Source organism: Magnolia sinica, chromosome 2 (assembly GCF_029962835.1).
Source record: "Magnolia sinica isolate HGM2019 chromosome 2, MsV1, whole genome shotgun sequence".
Taxonomy (NCBI): Eukaryota; Viridiplantae; Streptophyta; class Magnoliopsida; order Magnoliales; family Magnoliaceae; genus Magnolia; species Magnolia sinica.
Genome location: NC_080574.1, coordinates 102,156,109 through 102,173,242, shown reverse-complemented (window position 1 = coordinate 102,173,242; position 17,134 = coordinate 102,156,109). Strand labels below are relative to the sequence as shown.

The 17,134-nt window shown below is 42.6% G+C and overlaps 1 protein-coding gene and 1 non-coding gene across 2 annotated transcripts; both read left to right on the top strand.

The window, feature by feature from the left end:
- Positions 1–794: 794 nt before the first annotated feature.
- LOC131238208 (small nucleolar RNA R71) lies at positions 795–901 on the top strand. The gene has a single exon (XR_009167618.1). It is a non-coding gene; the product is annotated as a small nucleolar RNA R71 (small nucleolar RNA).
- Positions 902–7,658: 6,757 nt separating this feature from the next.
- On the top strand, positions 7,659–12,396 carry LOC131237322 (peroxidase 12-like). The gene is made up of 2 exons (XM_058235032.1): positions 7,659–7,908; positions 11,633–12,396. Exons 1-2 carry the CDS (start codon positions 7,678–7,680, stop codon positions 12,245–12,247), a joined length of 846 nt encoding a protein of 281 aa, XP_058091015.1. The 5' UTR covers positions 7,659–7,677; the 3' UTR covers positions 12,248–12,396.
- Positions 12,397–17,134: the final 4,738 nt, after the last annotated feature.

Sequence of the window (17,134 nt, the reverse complement as noted above, 5' to 3'; positions counted from 1 at the left end):
TTTCAATTTCATTTTGAAAGTTGTTCCAGCAAGGTTGCCCTGCCATTTTTATGGTGTATGGCTGTCCCTAGAACAATACATCTTTAATTACAAGTTATTTCAATTCGGTTCATATTTGTTTTTGTATTCCTCTTCGATTTGAGACTTGATACAAAGACCTTTCTAGAAATAAGGTTGTCCTACCATAAACTCTATTTTGGTGTAAGGTTGTCCTTAGAATAACGTTTGTATCAACCTCTCAAGATCTGAATTTTGAGGTTGTTTTTCTTTCCTGCATTATTATTTAATTTGGCTATCATTTTCTTTATTATTCCGCTGTTATAAGTTTTTATTTGGCATTGTCCTATTCACCCCTCCCCCCCCCCCTCTAGGACATATAGCTTGGCCTTTTCAGATTGTTCCTTCAACACTTCTCGAAAGGCGGGTATTGTAGGACAATTTTCAGTTGTATGAATGTTGCAACCAAAATGCTGCAAACACTTTCATTAACCTTATCCTTTTTTCCTTCCATGGCCTCAACTTTTCTTATGAGCGTAGTCACTTTACACTTGAGATCATCCTCTTCTTTCAAGAGATATAATCCACCTTTCTCCTTTAATTGAGTCGGCCTAGACGTGGTGTTCGACTTTGGGTAATAGTCCCATGATTGTGTTTTTTCAGCAAGACTATCGAGGTAATCCCATACCTCGTCAACATTCTTATTAATGAATTCTCCATTACACATTGTCTCGACCATTTGGCGCATGGAAGATGTCAGTCCATCATAGAAAAAATTTGTAATGTGCCACGTTTCAAAACCGTGTTGTGGCCATGAACTGACCAAATCCTTGAACCTTTCCCAACATTGGTAAAATGTTTCATCCTCCTTTTGAGTGAAGTTCATGATTGCTTTTCTGAGGGTAATCATTTTATAATGTGAAAAAAATTTCTTTATGAATTCCCTCTGCATGTCATTCCATGTGCCAATGGATCTAGGGCGCAGTGAATGTAACCACGTCTTAGCCTTCTCTTTTAAGGAAAAAGAAAAGAGTCTCAGCCTAACTATGTCCTCAGACACATTTTGAAAATATAAAGTGGCTCTGATCTCATCAAACTCTTTCAAATGTAGGTATGGTTCTTCAGATTCAAGCCTATGGAACTTAGGAAGGAGTTGGATAACCCCTGGCTTGATGTCCATATGTCCTATATTTTCAAGAAAAATCATGCATGAGGGCGTACTCACCCCCACTGGTTGTAAATAATCTCGTAAAGTACGTGGCGGGGGTGCTTGATACACCTCATTCTCATCCTGAGTGTCCTCCACCCTAGGTTGCGGTAGAAGAGGTTGGTTTTCAGCCATCACTTCAATTAACTCAGGGGATTTCGAGTGGTGTCTAGTCCTGCGATGGATAGTCAACCCCTCAACCAATCCTCCTTCAGTCAAAAGACGTCGAGTGTTGTCACGGGCCCACTTGGGCATGAAATACTCACAGCCCTCAATCAAATTCGAAACCTAATCCTAAGAAAGGAAAAGAAAATCTAGAAAGAAAGAGAGAGTTGGAAAGAAATTACCAAATTGAAGTCCCTAAGTTAAAGACCTGCAAAAGAAAACAAACAAGTCAGTTTCTAAAGAGAATGTCTAGAATTAGAAAATCCTTAAAAAGAAAGAGAAGTAAACTAGTTTCTAAAAGAAGAAGGTCCTAAACTAGAAAGTAAATTACTAAAAGAGAACTGAAAAATAGAAAGTAGAGAAAGAACTTACCGAATTAGAAATTTCTATCTTAAAGGCCTACAAAATAGGAAAGTTAGTTTTTAAACAAAAAGTCTACAAGTAGAAAATTTCTAAAAATAAATTAGGAAACAAAGTTAGATTCTAAAAGAGTTAGAATTAGAAAGTTACTAAAAAAATAGAAAGTTAGTTTCTAAAAAGGGAAATAACTAACCTAGTTTCTAAAAAAAAAAAAAAGAGGAAAGTTTCTAAAAACAAACTATTTCCTACAAATAAGAAAATACTAGAATTAGAAAATTTCTAAAATTCAAACCCTAATTTTAAAAGTAGAAAAAGTAGAGAAATTATGAAGGAATTACCAATTTAGAAACTTATATCAGAATCCTATAAAACAGGAAAACAAGTTAGTTCTAGAAATCAAATAAAAGTCTAAAACTAAAGTTAGTCGAATTCTAATCTTAAACTAATTCTAAACCTAATTAATTTCAGAGAATCGCAACAGTCAGTCCCCGGCAACGGCGCCAAAAACTTGTTCACTCCCCAAGTATAGGGTTGTGATGTAGTAATAAACTCGGTAAGACCGAGGTCGAATCCCAAGGGACTGATACTTGTACGTAATCTGAAACTAAATAGAACTAGAACTAGACTAAGATGTAATCTAAATCAAATAGAATTTAAGGAATAATTGTGGAATAATTATCTAAAACTTGTGCAATTCAGGGAAGGGAAACTAGGGATTCAGAGGATCCACTTGTAGAGATCAATGAGATCTTATGGCTGCATCAAAAATTATGAAAATTAAGCTAAACTTACTTGATCTAGTTTTCACCAGATGAAAGGTATATGAATTAGAATGGATTCCATCACCAACCCATGCCCAGGAGACAAAGCAAACAACAGAATTAAACTAATTACCAACCAATCAACAATGCATGAAGGTTAGGAAGGGTACCGTCATCCGACCATGTCCATGAGACGATGGTGAACAACAGGGCTTCTTGACATCATAAACATAAAAAGGAGAAAGAAATACTTAAAGCCATCGCAGATCTATTGTAATTTCAATCATAACAAACCATTAAAAACTGAAAGCATTCCATGAAATCAAACTATTATCAAATTCAATTCAATGTAAATAAAAGGCACCAGCTAAAAGTCCCCTATCAAGCTACAAGCTTCACCTCTTAGCCCTAGCTAAGAGGTTTAGCCGACCATGATTAGGCTAATAACCTTAGGAGTCTTAAGAGAAAGAAAGAAAAAAAAAAAGAAAAGAAAAAAAACCAACAGCAAAGAAAATAAGGAAAAGAAAAAGAAAATAAGGAAAAAGAATTCCCTTTTTTTTCCCCCTGTCTTCACGTTCAAGCCGACCCACCTCGTTCCACCCTTCGGCTCTCTTTTTTCTCTCCCTTTTATGGAATAGGCAGTCGGCAGAAGAGTCGTGGGTGTTGCTGTGTCGGTCCCACCGACCTATTTTACGTAGCCCAAAAGCACCACAGACGCAATCTCTGTTTACGCAGCCCCAAAACCATGCTAAAACAGTGCCCTTTTCCTTAATATCTTTCCAAAAACTAACGTCCCTGGGGGCTTTCCTGGAAGATCTACACATTGAACGGTTTGGATTATCAATCCGATCGTGATCGGATTCACGGAACCAGCCTACAACGGCCGGATTTCTCGGACGTAGGGCCTTTTACACATTACCGATTGCAGCGAATGTTGTGGGGTCCATGTTCGGAGTCCAATGAGAAATCCACTCCGTCCACCGGATTCCCCTCGGAATTTCGGTTAAGAATGGTCAGTTTTGAATGTCTATAGATGTGGCCGGCTGAAGTGATCTTACTCCAATGGCTGCGAATGAATTTCTTGTGATTGCTGTGGTCGGCACATGCGCGCGTATGGCTGAAAATAGTAAGCATGGTGCTGACCAGAACTAGCGCCTCTACATGATGGACGGTTCAGATCTTTTTCATGGGCCACGATGGAGGCTCACTAATGATCCAACGGCACCCCTGTTTCACGCCAACGAAAACGGAAACTTCCGTTTCTGGATATGGTCGATCAAACCGACTTGGACCGAACGGGCTGGTCCAGTGCACTGCTAGTGCACATGTACACTTTGCACATGTCATTCAAGGTGGGATTCAGTGTGATGCTTGCGGAAGATCCGATCTGTCCATTCCTTTCCTCATCTCATTTAAGCTGTCTAGGTCCAGTTTGAAGAATATCCAGATCTCAGGTGTGACCAAAATCAATGGTTTATGGGCTGATCTATCCGTTGAGCCACTTCCACAAGGATCCAATGCATAAAAATTGACGTGTACGGTTAATTCATGATCATCAGGCCTCATATAAAGTTTGGAGCCAATCAGATGGTAGGAACCCTGTGATCTTGTATTATGGACGTCTTTCAGGCCTGTTTGAAGTGAGTGGCTGGGATTTCTCTGATCTCTGGTGTGTAAATCCTCAATCTTGGTCCCATGGAGTCTCGTCCAATGCCTTGGTGATGCCAGAGCGTCAAATCTATACCTTTAGTATCCTTTTCAATCCATGCTCATCAATTCTCCTTGTATCACAAACACGATTAAAATAGCCCATTAAAACAGTATCATGTTCGTAATTCAGGTAATAATTGGGGTCTAATATGCAATATTTGACCTTTAACACTAGGCATCACCAAGTGACATGATTTTATAACTCAAGGGTTAAGACAAGGTGGTTCCGGCCAGGGGACTTGGTCCTCCGTCGCATCTTCCAAAAAAAAGGCAGAACTGGGGGCTGGGACGCTCGAACCCAACTGGGAAGGGCCCTATCATGTGATCGGATCAACCCAGCCAGGCTCCTATCACTTGGAAGACCTCGAGGGACATCCACTCTCCCATCCCTGGAACGTCGAACACTTAAAGATCTACTATCAATAAGGATCTACTGGCCGTTGAAGGCCCTCAATAAATGTACTACTCAAAACCACTAGCCTTTTAAGGCCTCTAATAAAAGTTCTTCCTTCTCTACATTGTCTACTTGTGCGGTATACAAACGGAAAAAGTTTATCTCTCAAAGTAAAGGTTAACTTAACTGACCGATCCCTTAAAAAAGGGGTCGGAATGTTAAACCCATAAAAAATCTATAAAGGGATCCCCTCATACATAGGGAAAAAGCCCGGAGACGTCCCAATTCTCTGAGTTAAGGGTCAGCTCATCACGCAACAACAAATCTATGAAAAAGTGCTCCATTTGTGTGTGTGTGTGCCCCTCAAGGGGTCGGTCCTTAGAATGCTAACCTTAAAGAATCATCATGACAATCAACACGTGCAAATAAACCATCCACAAGTAATCGTCATTCATTCAAAAAGTTGTCGAAATCATCTATCTACATTATATATATAAAAACAACAACACAAGTTTCATTCCATCTGAGTAGAGGGACCAACTACCGAGCTGGGGGGCCGAGCGTCGAAGGCGGGTTCAGCGACGGAGGGGCATTCTCAGGCTTGCCTGCCGTTGTTGGTTCGTCATCCTCGACATTGTTTGTCACGAGAGCGTCAAGGTCGAGGGTCGGATGGAGCCTTCGAACTTCAGTTAAGCAAGCATCGAAGCCAGTATCATAGCCGAAGTAGTATAATTTATCTAGCTCCTTGGCCCTCTCAGCTGAATCCTTGTATTCGGCCATGGCCATGGCAGCCTGCGAAGCCGCTCGAGCCTCGAGCTCATCCTGTAAGGCTGCCCTGTCAGCAGATGTCGCAGCCTCAAGGACAATCTGCTGCTGAGCAAACTGGTCTGCAGCCATTCGCCACTCCGTCTTGAGTATGTCCTTCGCATCCTCGAGCCCCATCTCGGCTTCCGCTATCCGGAACTCCAAGTCCAACTTAACCTGGTGTAGACACCTAACTTCGGGGTTGGCAATGTCCAAGCGAGTTTGGATTTGATTAACCTTACCCTGAAGTGCAAGTTCCCTTGCTCGACCATCCGCAACAGCCTTTCTCAACTCCTCTTGTTCCACAGCTGAAGCTTTCAACTTCTTCTTGAGCTCGACCCACCGTGCATCTTGTTCTGCCTCTCCAACACAAATTTGGCCCACTCTACTTCAAGCCGTTCCATCTCCTTCAGACTCTCTGGGTCCCGAGACCGTAGTCTCTGGTTCGAACTCTGAACCAGCTCCTCGGACCCCATCCATTTTGTTAAAGTTGCTCGACATGAGGAAAAAGGCGTTTAAGTATAGGAGAACTCACAACGTTGCAGGCGATTTCCTCCGGCAGAAGTTTCCCTAACTCCGACGTCTTCCGCTAGGCTGAATCCCCTCTCCGATGGTTGGGAATCCTTTATCCGACAATAAAAACACTTTCTCCGGTAAAGGGTGATTTTCGGCCGAAGGCGATTTCCAGTAGAAAGTGATTCGGAGGGAAGGAGTAAAGAAAATGAGAATGCGAGAAGTGTGAGAGCGAGGATGAGAGGGGTTTATATAGCTACCTCATTGCTCGGCGCCATCATTGCAAGCAACCGTTCCTGAAGCCGATGCGACTCGACACTGGCGCCAAGGGACCTGTGGAAGAGTGCTATATGCCTGAACTCACGCTTCGAGGTCGGGATCTTCTCAGCATTTAATGACATCAAAGACGCAGGTGCCTCCTCGCTCCTCTGACACATGTGACACTGTTTCCTTCACCCCGCCATCTGCGAATCGAAACTGCCGCCACGCGTCCTTTGCTAAGAAGACCGAAACTAAAGGGTTGCAGCCGCCGCACAGCACACAGGGTCTGAGGTGTACGAATTGCATTAAATACGCCCCGATCATCCTAATCGCCATCATGAGCAAGGGAGGGGAGACATCGTTTCATTTTCCCAAGTATTTACTCTCCAAGTCTGGACTCGGACTCAGAGAGTAGGGGGCTTCTGTTATGAAAAAATTTGTACAAGGATAATCGGGATCAGCCTGAGCTATGTGCCTCGGATGATAAAGTCTCTGAAGGAGGATACAACGTTAGGGGCCAACTCCCAAGTCACGATTTGAAACTACAATCCTGATTGGCCTACCTGAACCCTCGTTCACATTCGAAGGAGAATGGTTGAGCAGGGCCCTGATCTTCGTTCTTAGCATCAATCGGCGAACTCCAACCCCAGTGACCTTTTAATGGACTTCGACCATTGGAGCTCAGCTTCATGTCTGTATGATCCTTGGTCAAGTCAGAGTACGAATATTCCATATGCCGAGGTCAACGCCGAGTTAGGGCATGTATATGACATGTGTAGAGGCCAAGGCCGAGTCTAGGCACGGGCGTATTATGTGCCGAGGCTGAGGACGAGCCTGTGATGGTACTCCGTACGCCGAGTCTAGAGATCGACCAAGATGTGAACGTGACCAATGATCTCGCCCAAAGATATGCGCCATTAAGACACAATACGTTGCACGGTCCAAAGACTACGGATAATATCTCCACGATCATAATATCCCTCTGATTGAGTGAATCATACCGAGATTGATGGATGTAGATCGTTTAACCTATAGGTATAAATACCAGAGGACCCCATGGCTACAGGTACGCAATATCTCACACCCTCTCTCTATACTGAACTTAGACCCAGATTCTCTAGCCTGACTTACGCATCGGAGGGTCCCCTGGCTGAGCGAAGGTCTCTTTTGCTCACCACTTTGTGTAGGACCAAGTTCGTTGAAGGTTCACGACATTGAGTGGAGGGTGGTCCAGATTTTGACCTCAACAGTGACCATTGTTCAATTAATACTAAATAATCCACCGTCTAAACTCTAGAGCTTAAATCAAACGCGCAGGATTCAGTCAATGCAGCATCCAGGTGTTTGGACAGTCCAGTTGCCATGAGGCAGGCGAAGTGGACAGTGGATGAGACACCACAACATAAGAGGTGATCGTGAACTATCACAATACCTTAGTCTCTTACTTTATTCTCCATTTGGCCTATAAAAGGAGCTTTGGTAGTGGTGTGACCAAAGCAATAGCAATGGCTTTGATGACCGTCCTCTTGCTTGTACTGTCCTCATTGGCTTTCTTCTCATCCTCTCAAGCCCAAACCAGCCCTCCTCTAGTGAAGGGATTGTCTTGGACTTTCTACAAATCCAACTGCCCTAAGCTGGAAACCATTGTCCGGAACCAGCTTCGTAAAGCCTTCAAGAAGGACATCGGTCAAGCTGCGGGCTTGCTGCGAGTGCACTTTCACGACTGCTTTGTTCAGGTAACCCCCTGCTCCGCGCTAACTTGCTCTGATGCAGTGCGTAAGATCATCCTAGCCGTCCATCAGGTGGAACCTTCCGTCTAGATGTTTTTCCTTTTCCCAGAAATGAGTGTGTTTCACATTTCAGGTGGTCCAGCTAAATGAAGTTTTTAGCCGTTCGCTTGTTTCTTAAACTGTCGGCTGTCTGATTTGGACCCGTACGTTTTTGGGGACATAGAACTAGGGGCTTTGCCTCATGATGGACGGCTCGATGTTGTTGGCACATTCGCGGGTAGGTTGAAGGGCTGCTGGGTCTGAACCCATGGCTCAGTGGCAGAGAGACTCACAAAAATTACTAAGCTATTTGGGGCTCATTACGATGTTTGTGATAAATCCACTACGTTCACCGTTTTTTTCAGCTCATTTTAGAATATGAGAGCAAAAATGAGGTGGATATAAAACTTAAGTGGGCCACGCAGGAGGAAACAGAGGAGAGAGAAATGCCTACCGTTGAAACCTTTCTGAGGTCCACCTTGATGTTTATATGCCATCCAAACCGTTTATAAGGTCATACGGTCATACCCACTATGATTAACTAAAATAACGAAAAACCTTATCCTGATACAATACTTCTGTGGCAATACTAATGTTTAAATGGAGTTCATTCAATCCCAACTGTTTCCTCTCGTATGGCCCCCCTTGAGTTTTTGATGCGCATCAATTTTGGCCTCGTGTCCTAAAATGAGCTGCCAAAACGGATTAATGGGCTGGATTTATTACAAACATCACGGTTGGCCTCGCTTAGCTCCCAGCGCAAGAAACTTCCTGGTAAGCCTTTCTCAGGAAATCTGCGTCCCCACAGTGCATCCATAAATCAGTGCAGGCAGGGGCTCTGTAGGATCCACCGTAATGTATGTCTTTTATCCACGCCGTTCATCCATTTTGAAACATTAATTTAGGTGATAGACCCAAGAATGAGGCAGATCCAACCCTCAAATAGACCACGCCACACGAAGCAGCGATGACAATAATGCCCACCGTTGAAACCTTCGTAGGGCCCATCGTGTTGTTTATTTGTCATCCAACCTGTTCATAAGGTCACATAGACCTAGATAAAGGGAACGCACAAATACAAGCTTCATCCAAAACTTCCGCGGCTCCCATGTTGTTAATGATAATAAGCGTTCAATATCCACTCCGTGGCCCACTTGACTATTGGATCTGCCTCATTTTTGTGTTCATAGTCTAAAATGATCTTTTAAAATGGATGGACGGCGTGGATAAAACCCATACATCACGGTGGGCCCCGCATAGCCCTGCCTGGATGGATTATTGTAGTGGCGGGGGTGGACGCAAGCTTTCGTTTTACGCAGTTGCCTATCGTTTCGGATTCCGGTCCGCTGCACCACCAGTGTGTGGAAATGGCTATCAAGCATATGATATCTTAGAAGATCCGGACATTTCATCTAGGTGGCACTATCATGGGTGGTGTCCAATAAAGCAAAATCGTGCTAGGCGCGTGACACTAGGAATACTTTTCAGACTGACCACATGTATGCCACATGTGTAATTTTTTAGTAGTTTATGCGTGTCTGAGTATCATCCATCACACTCTGCCAGAGTATCGAAGTTTTTTTTTTTTATCAGGATCTTATAATGACTAAGTGGGATATTTGTATTGTTTATTGATTTTGGTTATGTTGTGGTAAAGGGATGTGATGGATCGGTATTGTTAGATGGTTCGGCGAGCGGACCGAGTGAGAAGGACGCGCCTCCTAACCTGACACTGAGGCCTGAGGCATTCACCATTATAAATGACCTCCGTGCTCGTGTAGAGAAGCGATGCGGCCGTGTCGTCTCCTGCTCCGACATTGCTGCTCTTGCTGCTCGGGACTCAGTTTTCTTGGTAATCTCTCTCTCTCTCTCTCTCTCTCTCTCTCTCTCTTCCTGTTTCTTACGCTCACGACGGCAAATGTCGCCGATATTTTGAAAATGTCGCGATAATTTATTATCGCGATATTTTCAAAATATCGGGATGTTTTAAAATATCGTGATAAATTTCGATGTACTCGAAAACAGTAAATTCCTTTTTATTTTTGATAAGATTTTACTGATAATATCCCGAGAAAACCTCAAAATTTGAAAATCTCCTAACAAATTTCCGGGAGCGGATTACGTGTTACCCGGGTAAGAGCATAGTGGGTGTTACCCTTTTCGTAGGGCCAATCTTGAACATATGTCCTATATCCACTCCGTCCATCTGTTTTTACAGGCCATTTAGGACACCGTCAAAAAAATTAAGGTTAACCAAATCTCAAGTGGACCACACCACAAGAAACCGTGATGATTGAATGCTCACCACTGAAATCTTCCCAAGGCCAAATGTAAGCATATCCATAATGTTTATTTTCCATCCAACCCGTTGATAAGGTCAACCAGAACATTATTGAGGAAAAATACAAATATTAGCTTGATCCAAAACTTTCTTAGTCCAAAAAAGGCTTTTAATAGTCGTTCACCAGTTTTTCTAGTGGTGTGGTCCACAGATTTTGGATAAAATTATTAAATTAGCTTAGAAAACGGATGGGTGGCATGGATATTAAATTCATTCATCAATGTGGCCCCCCGTGGTATGGGTAAGACCTAAGCTATTACCCGGGTAACAGTATTTTCACCAGCGCATACGTAACAACATGGTATGCGCGTGTGAGGTCCAGAACCTTCATATACATGGGTCTTCCAAAATGCGGATCAGACTACTGAAAAAAGATTAAATATCATGTCAGGCCACTCATTGAATGGGCTCCACATGTGGAGAAAATGTAGAGCACTGATCCCCTTTTTCCTTACCTTCTATTTCTTTAGCACACTTGATAATGGGGCATACTTTATTTTTTAAGAATCGAGTGTTTCACAGGCATTCTGGATTTTTAAATTCTGTCTTTTGTTATTTTATTCATTCACGTTTAAGCGAATGTCTCTAATACGGTAAAACCGTAAAAGAGGAGCTTTGTTTAAAATCATCCACGCGCAAAAGCCTGCTGATGCACATGCCAATCGGACGCGGATTCCCTGCGAAAGCAAAAAAGCCTTTCACAGGAACTTCCTAACGGGAAGCTAGGTGAGGCCCACCGTGAATTTGTGGAAAATCCACCTCGTCCATCCTTTATTGCTAGACCATGTTAGGACATGGCCCCAAAAATGATGCAAATCCAAAAATCAAGTGGGCGGAACAACAAGAAAATGCAGGTACGTGAATGCCTACCGTTGAAACCTCCCTGAAGTCCACCGTTGTATTTATATGCCATCCATACCCTTCATAAGGTCATTTCTGCTTGGATGAACTGAAAACACAAAAATTAGCCTGATTCAAAACTTTTGTGGACCCACGAATGTTTCAACAGTGGACGCTCAATCGTCTGTCGTGTGACCCACTTGATTTTTGGATTTTTATCGTATTTGGGCCCATTTCATAACATGGTCTGAAAATAATAACAGATGGACGGATTTTTAACTAGCAGGATGAGACTGGTTCAAAATTTTGATTTTTCTTGTCCCATTAATAGTGATGGGACCATACATAAATTAGGTGGGTCCACTCAAAACAGTCCTTTAGTCTGATCAGACGGTGGTTAGTTGCGGTCCCCCACCAAACAGTTCAACTAATGCAGATCAAGTTCACACGATGTTGGTCTAACAATCTTACAAGCCTTTTTTTTTCTTCTTCTTCTTCTCGTTGCTGCAGTCAGGCGGCCCCGACTACCGGGTCCCGCTAGGTAGGCGTGATGGCCTGAGTTTCGCCACCAGAGATGCAACACTAGAGAACCTCCCAGCCCCCTCCTCCGGCACAACCGCCCTTCTCGATGCACTGAGCAGAAAGAACCTAGACGCAACGGATCTTGTCGCACTCTCCGGTGGCCACACGATTGGAATCGGACACTGCTCGTCCTTCTCCGAACGCCTCTACCCCAATCAAGACTCAATCATGGACAAGACCTTCGCTAAGAACTTATACAACCGGTGCCCAACCCCAGACTCCCCAAACACGACCGTGTTGGACATCCGCTCCCCTGATGTCTTCGATAACAAGTACTACGTTGATCTCATGAACCGCCAGGGACTCTTCACGTCCGATCAGGACTTGTACACCGACAAACGGACGCGGCCCATTGTGACTAGTTTTGCAGTGAACCAGACGCTCTTCTTTGAGAAGTTCGCACTTTCGATGCTGAAGATGAGTCAACTGAGCGTCTTGACGGGGACACAAGGCGAGATACGTGCAAATTGCTCAGCCCGCAACTCGGCCAGGGCATTCTTGTCCTCGGTCATCGATACTGAAGGGCAGAGTTCAGAATTTTAGTATGTTAAACTTTCGTGTCTTGCGTATGTTGGTATCGTATTTCGAAAATAAAATGTGTTTGCAAATTACTTACAATAGCTACTGTAAATGAAGCAACCATATATTAGTAAGACCTGTATGGGCCTTTGAGTCGACCCACCTTTGCTGGACATAGTCGAGTCTAACTTCTAGTTTTTTATTTATGGTTTAAAAAACCGTTTAGTCCTTAATCGATCCTGCAGAAATTAGCGTGCATGAACCGGTATGAGTCTCTCATTAAAATCACTGTGATGTGATTTGAGTCTAAGTTGATGCGGTCCACTTCCACTTAAGTGTGACGAGACTTAGTAGAATCCCTGTTGGGTTAGGGTTGACTTGGAATGTATGGCCTTTTATTTTAATGAATTATTATTATTATTATTATTAATGCCTTTTTTATTGCTCATTGTTATTTTGTGTATACGGAATGAATACGATTGAGATGTATTACTTGAGAGACTTCATCAAGGTTTTTAGGGGCGCGGATTAGCTACTGAACACTTCAGTAGCGATGTTGCTACTGAAGCGCTGTGGTCGCATTTCATTGGCGCAAAACTTGAGGCTCGGTTGAAAGCATTTAATGCACCGCCCGTCATTAAAAAAAGAAACGCCGTTACTGGTTACGTTTGTACTCGACCACAGACAACCTTTATTTTTTTTACTTTATCTTCCCCATCAGTGCTGTCTCTTCCTCTCTCTCTGTTTTCCTTGTGATGTACACATCTCGAGCTTCAGTATTTCTCCTGATAAAAGAATACAATAAAGTGCCTTCCACAAGTTGAGGATAGATGCGGCTGATTAGCTATGACATTCCCAGTGGCCGTAGCTTCAAAATCATACATCCGCTTGAAATTCAAATATCAAAGCGCGCTTGAAATTCAAATATCAAAGCGGGCAAATTCGAAGTACTGGAAAATCATGACCCTAATTATCAAAAGGAAATCCCAACTCTTGAAAGATTTGGGAAGAAAAGATAAGCGCGCAGAAAAACAGAGAGAGAGAGAGAGAGAGCCATGTTGCGGAGGGAATTGTACTGAGTGAACTTTGTTGGCCCCATCCTGAGTCTATGTGGTTTATCCAGGCCGTCCATCCGTTTTTACAATTGATTGGAGCGATTGAGCCCAAATTTAAAGTATATCCAGATCTCAAGTGGACCATACCACCGGAAACAGTGGGAATAATGATTTCCACCGTTGAAACCTTTTCAGGGTCCACGGTGATGTTTATTTGTCATCCAACCTATTCAAAAGATCACACAGACATGGATTAAAAGAAATCATAAATATCAGCTTCATCCAAAACTTCTGTGGCCCCAAAAAAATTTTCAACAGTAGACATTCAATTTACACTTTTTCCTATGATGTGGTTCATTTGAGATTGTATATGATTCGTTTTTAGTCTAAGGGCCCTTTTGGCTGGTCGGATTGGAAGGGATTGGATGGTATTGGAAGGGATTGGAAGTTAAATCCCGGGATTGGCCGGGCGTGCCAAACAGAGTCGGTGGTGTGATCCCAATCCCATGGATCTTAAGACAATCCACTGACAACACCATCATTACCTTTAAATCCCATCCAATCCACCCTAAACCGTTCAAATTTGCCCCGGGATGAGAAGGTTTAATCCCCGGATTAGCCGGGCGTGCCAAACAGACCGGATTCAGCAATCCAGGGATATAGCAATCCCATGTATCTCCAGACAATCCACTTACAACGCCATAATTACCTAGAAATTCATGCCATCCACCTTATTACCATTCAATCCCGGCCAATCCACCCGGCTAAACGGGCCCTAATTCTCTTAAAATGCTTGGTAATATGGATGGACGGAGTGGATAAAATACATATTACCGTGGGGCCAAGGAGTTTACTGTGGCGTTCGGAGTTACTCAGTACCCAATCTGCTTTCCGTGAATCAAAGTGAAACGAGGATGATTCCTGGGCCTTGTATAAACGTGAGAAAATGACCACGGTAGACAAAACCTTTTAGCCAGCGGTTTTTATGAAGGAATACAAACTTAAGTTACCAACTTAGACTAGCACGTGCGGACAGTAAGTTTGAGGACGACACTGCCCCTCCTTTTTACTGCCATTGCTTTTTCTCTCCCTCCCTTCCCTCACTTTTTCGAAAAAAGGAGAACGAAAACTGCCGCACTACATCTGCTGCTTGGATCGCACCACGCTCTAGGTGGATCCCACCGTCTCTATTCAGCAGCGTTATCTCGTTTTGCTGGAAATGGTCCCTCCACGGAAGAAAGTACGCACTACAAGTATAATGTATAGTAGATTTACCTAAACGATGTAAATTTTTTGTGGGCCATTAAACTGCTGGATGAAGCTTGAATCTTAGTTTTCGCTTCATCCATGCAAAAATCATCATATGAATATGATGGATTACAAGTAAAACATCACTGAGGGGGCATAACAAGGTTTCTACAATGGAACCACTGTTTCCTGTGTTGTGATTCACTTGATATTTCAATATGCCACCATTTTGGGCTAAAACCCTTACTTTAGATGGAAAAACGGATGAATGCCGTGGATAGTCCACATACATTCAAGGTGGGCCCAACTTAGTTTTTGTAATTTATTTTTAAAAAAATTATTATTAATTTTTTTTAATTTTTTATTTTATTGGGTTAGCTTGTTAGTACACACCCATGTCAATACACACACTCCATGTTAGCCACCCCTGCTAGATCAATACCAAGACTTCAAGTGTTTGACATGAGGTATCTCCACTCAGTCTACCAATTGAGCTATGGACCTGGGTGTGCCCAACTCAGTTAACTCAGCAGCAAACTATAAATCCAAATTGCGAGAGATTTTGGTCCATTTGACCTACTTCTCGAGTCACGATTGGTGAAATTTCCCGAGCAATTCATAAATTTGACGGAGATATCATAAAAATATGATGGGGAACTTCCACGGATTCATGTAATGTAACGAAAAATTTTATGAACCGCTCGGTCAATTTCATTAATTACTCAGTCAAATTCACCGAAGAGAATTTTATGTAAATCTCGGTCAATTTCATTAACTGCTTGGTCAAATTCACCAAAGAGCAAATTGTTAGGCTAGGTCAATTAAATTTAAAGTTCATTCCAATTCATGTTAGCGTCACCCAATTTCAAGCTTGCCTCGCTCAAATTCATGTTTCCCTTGCTCAATTTCTTGGTTGCCTCGTTGAATTTTTACGTTGCCTTGCTCAATTCCTAGGTTCCCTTGCTCAATTTGTAGCTTCCCTCGCTGAATTCAGAAGACTTTTTTTACTGCATAAATGTTATATATCTTCCAGAACCCCAACTGAGGAATAAGGATAATCTCATTTGGCAGCTCAATCCTCGTGGTCAAAATTATGCTAATTCTACCTACAAATCTATTAAAGTGATCAAGAGGGCCCTCTTTTCCAGTAGATGAGATTATGATGAAAGGTATTATCTCAACGCTTCTTTTCTTTGTCTTACTCTTAAAAATCATTGAATCCTATGCCCTCAGAGAAGAGAGATCTCTCCTGATAAAAAATGAGAGGGATCTCTCTTCTATATTATATCTATGAGAAAAGATATAGAGATCTTCTCTGTTCTATCTATTCCTCTATCTATGAGAGGATAGATAGTCTCTCAAAATAAAGTCGTTCTCATCTTTGTTGATGATTTAACTAGCACTCAATCTGTTGGTTGCCTTGCTGAATTTGTACGTTGCGTCGCTGAATTCATAGGTTCCTTCACTCAATTTCTAGCTTCCCTCGCTCAATTCTTAGGTTGCCTCGTTGAATTTCCACGTTCCCTCGCTCAATTTCTAGGTTCCCTCGCTCAATTTTTAGGTTGCCTCGCTCAATTTCTAGCTTCCCTCGCTCAATTCCTAGGTTGCCTCGTTCAATTTATAGGTTCCCTCTCTCAATTTCTAGCCTCCGTCGCTTAATTTCTAACTTCTTCTAGCTTCCCTAGCTCAATTCCTAGGTTTCCTCGCTAAATTTCGTTGTTGCCTCGCTCAATTCCTAGGTTGCCTCACTCAATTTCTAGCCTCCCTCTCTCAATTTCTAGCCTCCTTCGCTTAATTTCTAGCTTCCTCTAGCTGCCCTAGCTCAATTCCTAGGTTTTCTCGCTGAATTTTCACGTTGCGTAGCTCAATTCCTAGGTTGCCTTGCTCAATTTATAGGTTGCCTCGCTGAATTTCTAGGTTCCCTCGCTCAAATTCTAGCTTCCCTCGCTCAATTTCTAATTTCCCTCACTGAATTCCTAGGTTGCCTCGATCAAATCCTAGGTTTCCTCGCTGAATTTCTACCTTCCGTCGCTCAATTCCTAGGTTTACCTCACTGAATTCCTACGTTGCCTTGCTCAATTCCTGCATGTTGGTGTCTCTTGGAAGATTTTGGGGATAGATTATGGTCTGTAATTGGTCAGCAATGAGTCTTGGGTTTGAGAATGGAACTTGAAGTTGTTAGTGGTTAAGTACTAAACCTGAACTTTCCAAGAAGTGTAAGAAAGTTGTTAGTTCAATTGCTGGAAGTTGGTATTGGTTTGGTGAAGAGGTACTTGGTTTCAAGAACCTTACCTACCTTGACACTCAGAAGTGGGTGTTGTACCCATTTACAGCACTTCAATTCTTGGTTGATGTATCATGTATGAGAATTGCAATGATAGGGAGAGATGTGCTTTTTTTTCTTTTTCTTTTTTTATCTTTTCTTGTGACTGCTTGGATTGAAGGCATCCAGGGATTGTAGAACTTGTTAGCTTTCTCTAATTAGTGTTTCACTGTAATCCTTGATGAAAGAAATTGCTTGCCACAGGAAATCCAAAAATCCTTAAAATTTTATGCCATTTAAAAAAATGATTTCCATGTAAAATAACCTAGGATTTTAAAAGATACA